At 38.1% G+C, this 9878-nt stretch overlaps 1 protein-coding gene across 2 annotated transcripts; it reads left to right on the forward strand.

The window, feature by feature from the left end:
• The first annotated feature begins 3922 nt into the window (after nt 1–3922).
• On the forward strand, nt 3923–9685 carry LOC103710878 (uncharacterized). Of its 2 annotated transcripts, none has more exons than XM_026806158.3 (5): nt 3923–4391; nt 4485–4599; nt 6234–6352; nt 8854–8921; nt 9223–9361. In XM_026806158.3, exons 1-4 carry the CDS (start codon nt 3934–3936, stop codon nt 8903–8905), a joined length of 744 nt encoding a protein of 247 aa, XP_026661959.1. In that variant the 5' UTR covers nt 3923–3933; the 3' UTR covers nt 8906–8921; nt 9223–9361. The 2 variants fall into 2 exon arrangements, with proteins under 2 accessions (XP_026661959.1, XP_008795018.2); XM_008796796.5 differs by having other exon boundaries at nt 3927–4391; nt 9266–9685.
• Nucleotides 9686–9878: the final 193 nt, after the last annotated feature.

Below are 9878 nucleotides of genomic sequence, written 5' to 3' on the forward strand. Positions count from 1 at the left end.
TTAAAAGTTTAATAAGTTTTGATGGAAGATTATGTCGGCAAAATTACTTGTCGGCAAGCAGTTTGCGTTGCTAAGCTTGCCGACAATGATTATCACTCTAAGGTTCGCTGGCATTTACAGAGGAACGAATAGAACAGCAGATTAGGTACCCTCCTTTGTCGCAAACTATTCACACTTCTCCGTTTGGATTCAGCTCATTCAGCTCCACTCCAATTATAGGATATTTTAGCTTTTTTGAGAGGAAAAGAGCATCGCAGCCGGCCCGCCCCCTCTTTCGAAGCAATTCTTGTCTTAACAATGGAGCTTTTAGAAGTGAAGTTACAGCCCCAATGTTCTATGATATCCTTGGAATTCTAGTTCTCCTTCGCAGACAGATTGGAAGCATTGATTTTGGCGTTTATGTTAAAAGGGCATGATGACAGAATAGAGCATCTCTAAATCTTACTGGGGACTGTGGCCTCATGACAGCCAATATTATTCATCGGTGTCCACTGTTGAATGGCATAACATCAAAAGAAGCATGGACAGACAGAAAGCTTGTGATTTCACATTTGAACAAAGGCCCTCGAAAATAGAGAAACCTACAAATAAAAAAATACCAGCCAAAAATTTTACCTCGGTAAACCTTTGGAATACAGATCGTTGAGCCACCGACAACTTCCAGGGTTTCCTAAAATAGGGGTACTTCGTGATTAATGCCGGAGATTGTATTTACTCCAGATAACTGTGCTGTGCTAAATAAAAAATTTTTGTTTGCAAAAATAGTTATAAAAATATATATTATTAGTGCCAACCGTGCTGTCCTTCAAAAAAAAACTTTTTTGTTTGCAAAATGGTTATAAGACCATGTATTATTAGTGCTCCATGTACACCATGAATTGTTACATATTAAAATTTGTATCTCCGAAGAGAAGTTTGCCATCTATATAATACTGAGGCTATATTTGGTTATGGAATAAATTTTAGGGGGGGGGGGGGGGGGAATTATTTGGATAAATTTAGAGTAACAAGGCTATTTCAAGAAATAAGAGTTTTGTCCATTTGGTTGGATGGATAAGTCTATCATAATATTGTTTGATTGAAGTAGAAAATAAGTAATGATTTTTTTAATGGATAAAATTGTCCTTCAACTAATAAGAATAAATTGACTAAGTATTAGGGTTTAGAATCTAAACAACTTCTCCACTCCTTGCGCCAGTCAACATTCACTGCACCCTCCTTGGTCCCCTCTTGTATGGCAGAACAAGATAGTTTGGGAAATGTCCATAAAAGAATTATAACCCACAATTATGAAACAAAAGAAATTCATTTCCATGATAGAGTTAATATTATATATAAAAAATATTGTAAATACAAATAACATTGCGGTTCCAAATAATGAGTCTATAATAGAATTGTAAATTCTACATGACATGGATCTTCTCATAAGTCGACTGCCTAGTCAATTATAAAAAAAAAATATCATTGGTAATTGCAAATATAACTATGGCATCACATATAACTTATGATTTGATATGATACTGTTTTTGCTTCTACATCATGTTCCCCTATTGGTTCACATCCGGGCACAATGTGTGACTAAACCAACATTTTGCATTGGATGGTGAATTAGTAAAATAACCTTCATAACAAGCATCGGATAACCCTACTTCGTGGTCCAAATAACAATGAAAGCAAGTAAAAATCAAAACATGAAAAACCAACTTAATATTAAGATGAAGGCTCGAGCTATGAAAATATCTTCAATGGTTTTGCATATAACGCATGCTATGCTCGATATCGAAAAGCGAACCACAACAACCCTAGCTGTATGCAATGCATTTCATGCCATGCATCAACTAGTAGATCAGGAACGCGATAACATCGGATACATGCCAAGCTTGCCAAAGTCCTCGAAGGCTAGCATCCAACATATCATCATTGTCTCGCAAGTGCATGCCTTCTGGCTATCCAATTGCATCCAAAATATTTTGAGAAAAGAAAATCCTGAAAAGGCATCCAATGTAAGTAAAATTTAAAATAAAATCAAAATTAAGATGTACACCCATGCAAATCCCTCGTCACATGCTATCGAGGCATGTTGTGTGTATAGGAGTATGCTATGCCCTCTCACAATATACACACGTATCAACTGAGAATACCCTGCACAAGGGTGTAATGAACAACCAGCCAACTACCAATATAAAGTGTGTAAAATTATGCTACTGAGTACAGATGATGCAAATGTTACTCAATCACCAAGCCACTTCTATCAACAACCACATGGAGAATTTATCAATCATGCAGCGGGCATAGGATAAAGTTATCCTCCAACTATTCTACCCCACTCTCAGTGGAATTTCCTATTATCTCTGATATGGAATATAATGCATATCAACGAACAGTTTATTCCAACCACCTAAGAAAGCTATCCAACCTCTTTTTCATCTACCAAGCAAAACTTTTGTCTGAAGATGCCCGAAGTTGGCCAACTAGCATGTGGAATCATTGGCTCTTTATACATGATGCATGCTGAATTGCCATGGATGCTGTGAAAGAGTAAAAATATCAAGCAGAATAGCTCCAATTGACCAAGGGATTCCATCTTGGCGGCTCAAAATGTGAACCAACAAAAGAAAGTTGTTCTCAATCTCAAGCTCGGGTATGCCCATGTTAGTGACGTGAGCCTCCCAAACCAGTGAACCACCCATGCCTCGGCCAATAAGGACCGAGACTTGGCTCTCATTCCTGCATGTAGATATGCAAAGCATCAAATGTTCTCAAAGCAAACCCAGAACCATCCCTCCTATCATTAGGATCATAGGAATCATCCATGATTAGTTTAATTCAATGTCGAGACAGTTATGTCTACTAAGTCACAGCTTAGTTTGCTGGATAATAAGTTTGGAGGATATATGTGTATGATGGAAGACCGTCGCATTTCTACTTTTCCAACCATAAGACCAACTCAAAAGAGCAGGCTGCTATGTCAGTGGAAGTTGATAGTCGTAGCCACTCCAACTGAATTCACTAATCAAATAACGGCATGTTTGGTTGGAAAGACTTGGGATATGGAATGAAAATGGAAATAAGTAGCTTCTATTCTAGCAGTTCGGTAGATGAGAGTTTCATTTCCATTCCGATTCTAGAAAGAAATGGGATTACCTCAATCCTCCAAAATCTAATTCCGACTCTCCTCTAAAATTCAAGTTCTATTCCAATTTCGATTTTGATGCCAGTTATGAATCAAATGTGTTGAAGAATATGGCCGTTTGGATTCCTATTTTAATCGATTTCGATTCCGACAAGCCTACACTCAAAAAAGCAAGTGGTGCATTGGGCAATTACCATCGGCCGTCAGGGCAATAGCATGAAGATACTATTTTGGGCAATTGCCCCACAAGGGCCTCCACACAAATGCACATTACTATGTATTTATTTAGATTAATTTATGAAATTATGGAAAATTATATCAGGAGTATTTAAGTTAATTAAATGAGTACCACCAAAACTTCTACTACCAAAATATCCTGAAATTTGCTTTTAGAAGTACTGTAAATATATCTTAAAAAAGCTAGGTATGATATTTTCTCATCTTATAGGGATTATATGCGAAGGTATATATAGGCAAATTACTGAGAATATTGATTCGCTTACACTTAAATCTATGCACGGGCCAATCTTAATATAAGCCTGACAGATGGGCCGGTCTTGAAATATAAGACTGCCAGTTAAAAATCTAACTTTGATGATTAAAAAGATATTAATATTGTCTTTAGTGAACCGACACACCTTGTGAACAACCATAAATATAAATTTATGTGTCTCACCAATTCCTTTCTAATAATATTTACTCTTTGCAAGTTTTTTTATATATTTTTTAAATTGAAAAATAGAGTTCAAAAAGTTCGAGATTAGGCCCAAGCTTAAGTATCGTGCTCCGATTTGGAAAGTATGTCCGATGGCCGGGCCGGATCGAACTCGGGTCTGACTAAATTATCTTTAGCTGTGCCCGGCCGGAACACGGCCCGCCCGTTGACGCGTAACTCCTCCCATCATCCCTCCGGTTGGAAAGATCCGATCAAGAAGTACCGAAACCCTCTGCTGCCGCCGTCTGGGAGCAGAGATCGAGAGGAGGGGGGCGAGCGGGCGCACGGACCAGCGATGCAATTCTTCGGAGGGTCGTCTGTGGCGGAGATCGCCCCATCTCCGGCAGCGCCGCCGGGAACGGCGACGGGGCTGGCCAGGAACAACGGGAACATGCTGTACATCTTCAACCGGAGCGGGGTGTGCCTGCTGTACCGCGAGTGGCACCGCCCGCTCCACACCTTGGACGCCCAGCAAGACCAAAAGCTCATGTTCGGCCTCCTCTTCTCCCTCCGCTCCTTCACTGTCAAGATGGATCCCACTAGGTTCCTATTCCCTTATTCCCCCGATCCCCCTTTTATCTTTCTTTGTCGATCCGAGCCCTAATAAACCATCTCCTTTCATTTCTTTTGGAGCAGCGTCGATAAAGGAAATCTGGGGGTGCCTCTGCTCCCGGGACAAGGTTGCTCCTTCCACAGCTTCCGCACCAACACTTACAAGTTAAGCTTCATGGAGTGCCCCTCTGGGATTAAGGTCGGTTGTTCCGTGACCTCCTTTATGTTCAATCTGATCGAAATTATTCGAGAAGATCGGAAAACTCTTTGATGAAATTGCCTATGATTGTAGTTGCCACGATGCCACACTAGTTGAGTTTAGAATACTTTAGTCTCCAATGCGTTATACTGGATTCTAAGAGCAATGACAGTAAATACGGAAAAATGAATGAATCACAGTGAAAATTAATGCATGTGTAATAAAGTTAGCAGCCATTTGGTGAAGCAAGACCAAAAAGACCACAATGTGTTGTTATTGGCGAATAATTTTGCATATTAGAACATGTTTGCTTGATGGTTGAAGCAGTGAAATATATAGATGTAGTCTCTGCAGTTATGTGTTGCAAGATATTCATCCTATCTCATCTGTGCATAGCACATTTCTGTGCCATCTTCACTGCTCCCTCTTTTACAACTATGCTGGACAAGTACAAAAGTTTCTTTCTTTGGAAGAAATTATTGTAATTAGAGCAACTTTTGGGATGGTATTGGATTTTAAAGTAGATTCTACCTCATTATCTGGGGCCATGTTTGGAAAAGAAAGAATTGGAGGAATGTGGGCTATTGTAATTCCCAGTGCATGAGTATATCCCCTAGTGGCCCATGGTATTGAAGTGAGAATAGTCTCTTGAGCATTTCTAATTTGAATATCAGAAAATAAAACTTTGTAGATCTGTACAAATGCTTGGAATTTGGTACATGGATTACTTGTTTTCCATGAGGTTTTAGAAGGGAAACAACAATGCTAATTCTGCTCAGCCATATATTGGAAGTGAATTTGAAATCAGGCACAACAAAATGGTGATGATCCGGATATGCAGGTAGTTCAGAGAAAAGAAGATTTAGTACTATTTTTATTAATCTTGGCAAGCTTTTTCCTAGTATCACTTTCATGGTTAGGGTGTCTATGGATAGCTCCAGAAAGAGATTCTTGATTTTGATTACTTTGGAAGAACCTTTTCTAATATCATGGATTTGTTCTAATAAAATTACATGATCTTTTCATGGAGTGCTATATATGGAATAATTTGGGGCTGAATGTTTGATCTTACTTGTTTAATCATTTATTTCCTGCATCAGTTCCATTCTGATTTGGAAAAACTTAAGAAGTCATGCCGCCTTATCTTCCCCCATCATTTCCATAATAAGCCTTCCTGAACACCATAGCTTCTAGCAAGCTGCTTCTCATTTAGTCTTAAGATATATCTTGTCACTCCTTCACTGAACTCTGCATGTCTTCCTTTCACATACATACTTTGTATTCAAATCTATTTTTGCCTTACTGCTTCACTAAATCGCTTCTGACTGGGCTATTTATTCAATTACATGGGTTACTGAATGCAACAATATTTAAATATTTCCCACTAATTTTCACAATTTTAAGAAGCTATGAATTAGAGTTTGATGTAGTTGTGAACTCACAGATATATGTTATTCTTTATATGCTGTTGGTTTGGATGCTACCCATCTGTATCCTTTTTGTTTCATGGGAGTACTTGCTTGTCTTGTTGCAAGGTTATGGACTTGTATTTTACCTCTTTTGATGGTAAATTGATTTGCTAGTAGCTTCATAATGTGTACCATAGCTGGCATTTGCCTACTCCTTTGATGCAGATTATTTTGGTTACTCATCCCAAGACTGGTGATATGCGGGAACCTCTGAGATATATATACAACATTTATGTGGAGTATGTCATAAAGAATCCCCTCTATGTTCCTGGGTCTCCAATCAAGTATGATTCTAATCACTTGTTATATTAGATTTTCAATTCTTTATGCCTTGAGCACTGGCATTAGTATCCCACCTAAATCTACAAGTTTCCATTTTCTTGAGCATGGAATGCATATCTTATGCACCATTATCATTCAATTCTTAGAAAAGGAAATGTTCAGCAAGTTAAGATTTGTCTGTGACCGCTGTATCTAGATGCTCTCATGCCTTTGGACCTGGAAGGTTTAAATGACACTTCCTGGACAGACAAAAGCAAGCTCATGCAAATCTTCATATTTCAACATATAAAATTAGTTCTACACTTCTATTGCCTAACAGCAGGTTCTAGGCAGCATGCCTAAGATTTGTATTAATGAATAGTTGGGTCCAAAAGTGTTGGTGAAGGACTTCTTGTTTCTTTAAAATATAGAATGGTGAACTATGAAATGTGAACTGAAACCAGTTCAATAATGGAAGGAACAAGTCCAACTGCCGACAATTGCTATTTGAGGGTGCCCAGGTGGCTATCTGGTTAAACTTCAAGACATGCTAATGTTGCTCATTTTTGACCTTTGAAAATATTGTTCTGTGAAATTTGATCTGAATCTGGCATGGTACATAAAAGGGATATACCAAATGTTAGATATTGATACTTTACGACGATTTAAAGCATAGCAAAATCCTTTTTTTCTGGGGGGGAATATGTTAACCATGAAATTTGAACCAAATCTGTTCAACAGCAGGAAAGGATGATTCAGACTAGCATTAATATACTGTGTGTAATTTGCAGACCTCAAATGTTGATGTAGTTGAAGTATGATGGAGATAGCCAGAGGTAAGTACATCTATTAACTATTATGAGCTGCAGCTATTAAGCAAAGTGCTGGAGAGTTGAGTTATCAACTAAAATTGTAAAAGCTTGTTCAGGTGGTCCTTAAGAGACCTTGGTAAAGAGAGGGGATCAACTTAGTCAAGGGGTTCGAAAATGGAACATAAGAACTTGGAAAATCTGAGTGGAAGTATGAAAATCTTTAGAATACCTAAAATATAAAAAATCTTTAGATATTTTTAGAATTTAGATTTTGGTTCAATTTATCTCGAATCTAAAATTTTTAGCAGCCACATGCAGATGCATGTGCATTATAATTAGTACACCAAATAAATGCATCATTTTTCAACATCCCACTTTTATTAGAGAGTTTCTGGGTTTGTATCTATTTATTCCTATTGGATTCTCCCCAATTAGGAGTTCTTGTACACGGTCACAGGGTTCCTTGGCAGCTTTACTAGGAACCCAAACTAAGAGATCCGATCATCAGAAAAGAGCCTCATATCTTTCCTCCGTACAATCATTTACATTTGACCTCTGATAGCTAAATATTTTTGGTCTTGGGATCGGATCACTGCTAGACCTGCAGAGGGGCAGCGGTTAGTCTTAGAGCAGCAGTTTATCACTTCATCGCTCCTCAGACCACAATATAGCCTATTGTTCTCAGGAATATAATTATGTCTATTGTAATATCTCTCACTTGATATATTAAGGTGCATTCATGTTCCATGTGCTGTTTTGGAAGGGGTTTAGTAATTTTTCACTCAGAATTATTCCTCAAATACATGCAATACTTGCATACATACATTCAACAGCATAGAGTGAACATGTTGGTGTGATACATTTATGGACATATAAATTCATCCTCGGATGTAGACATATGCAAATGGTACACGCATTGCACCTGCGCATGCATTTCCCTGAATTTGTATTCCCAATCCGTCCATAAGAACAGAATGTATCTGTATAGAAGGGAGGCTGGATGGCTTGGCCTTGCCTTAAATGCTTGGCTTGGTGTAACATCTGGCCACTCTGGGCATTTTTGTTATGAGTGGCAGAGAGAGTGCACTCATCCATTTATCTAGACAAGTATGTATGCAGCATGCATACATTATCACATGCCTACATTGCAAGCTTGCATTCATCTATTCATCGGTATATGCATATATGCGTATGTAAATGCATCAGCCAATATTCATGAATACGTTAATGTGCCAATTGACCCAGATGCAGAAATGTATGCAGAAACCTTGATATTCTGACTTGCCTGATTGTGAGTCAGCTTAATTCTCAATGAAATCACCAATAGCTCATTCAAATATAATATTCCCTGTGCCACTGTATATAGTTTTTATCTGTTTTGCTTGAGAGTGCTTTTAATCTGTGATTTGACCAAGCCCAAAGATTAGCCATCTATTGTCTGATGCATTGCTCAACGGTAGTATTCATTTCGGATATGTGTCCAACTTGCTTGCTGTGCTGTTTCCTACCAAGTAGTGACTTCTAGTACATAAGCTGGATGGTCATTGCTTTAATTTTTCCATGCAAACTCAGAACTAATATATAAGTTGTGCCAGTCTGTTGCGCGCAATTTCATAGCATGTCAATTTAATTATGCAAACTCCATTTAGAATAAATTTCAACTTCTGAACAGATAAGTGTGATGCCTGATTGCATTTTATTTCTTTTTGTAGATGTGAACTCTTCGTTACAAATCTTGACCAATATGTGAAGACTTTGGTATAACTTTCTGAATGCCAAGGTAATTTCCAATCCCATCATGATGCTTATAAATAAATTTATTGGCTGGATATGATTTTACATGTTTTTGAGCATGGAGCAGCAACTCTCTCTCTCTTTCTCTCTCACTCACTCACACACACACACACACAGTCTCTCTCTCTCTCAACACACACACACACACACACACACACTCACACACAGTCTCTCTCTCAAACACACACACACAACACTTTTCAACACAAATACTTAGATCAAACCAGCTGCCTGATGGGTTATTTGTCTTCTTGTCTTGTTGCGCTGCTGCTGCTGCTTTATGCTAGCTATCGGAATGTGAAAGTCCTTTATGAGTTCTCGTTTCTGCAGGGCTTGCTGTCAGAACTGCTATCATCTTGGAAAATCTTTTACTGCAACCAGAGAATCACAGCTTATAGAAGTTTCCATGCATACAGATGAGTCTGGATATCCTGAAAACCTGGAACATAGAGAGGCTTAAATTTCTGCTCATATTCTGCCTGATGATGTCCAGATGTTTCTCACTTTATACGAAAAACTTTTTTGCTGCTTGGTGTTCGGATGCTATATTCATGAGTTTGAGCTCACAATGTAGAATTGTGCACAGTGTTGCATGTCTAGATACAGTAAAAGCCATTGACTTGTCCCAGTTAGAAGAATTTGGATAGAGGATTTGTCCAATGGTTTTTGTTTTATTTCTTTACTGAATATCACAGAACCAATTCTGCAGAAATTTCGATACCTTTATGTTTGAGTTTTTCTTTTGTTCAATTCCTCTATGTTTGAGTTGCTGTAGAAAACTATTAGGGTAATTTGTTGCTTATCAATTGTGGGTTCATTTTTCTTTCCTTCAGGTTCATTAATCTTCTAAATTTCTTGCAAGTCCAGCACTTCATAGCCTCATGAAGCAACGACTTCAAGGTCATTATTTCTATCATATGTTGGAGATTTGGTAAAAAGTTTC

The sequence above is a fragment of the Phoenix dactylifera genome, chromosome 5 (genome assembly GCF_051530095.1).
Source record: "Phoenix dactylifera cultivar Ajwa chromosome 5, Ajwa_hap1_PhDact_Kaust_v1.1, whole genome shotgun sequence".
Classification (NCBI taxonomy): domain Eukaryota; kingdom Viridiplantae; phylum Streptophyta; class Magnoliopsida; order Arecales; family Arecaceae; genus Phoenix; species Phoenix dactylifera.

Coding starts and splice junctions, on each gene's coding strand:
- LOC103710878 (XM_026806158.3), top strand. CDS start 3,934: ATGTCCGATGGCCGGGCCGGATCGAACTCGGGTCTGACTAAATTATCT. Junction 4,392..4,484: donor GTCAAGATGGATCCCACTAG/GTTCCTATTCCC, acceptor CTTTTGGAGCAG/CGTCGATAAAGGAAATCTGG. Junction 4,600..6,233: donor AGTGCCCCTCTGGGATTAAG/GTCGGTTGTTCC, acceptor CCTTTGATGCAG/ATTATTTTGGTTACTCATCC.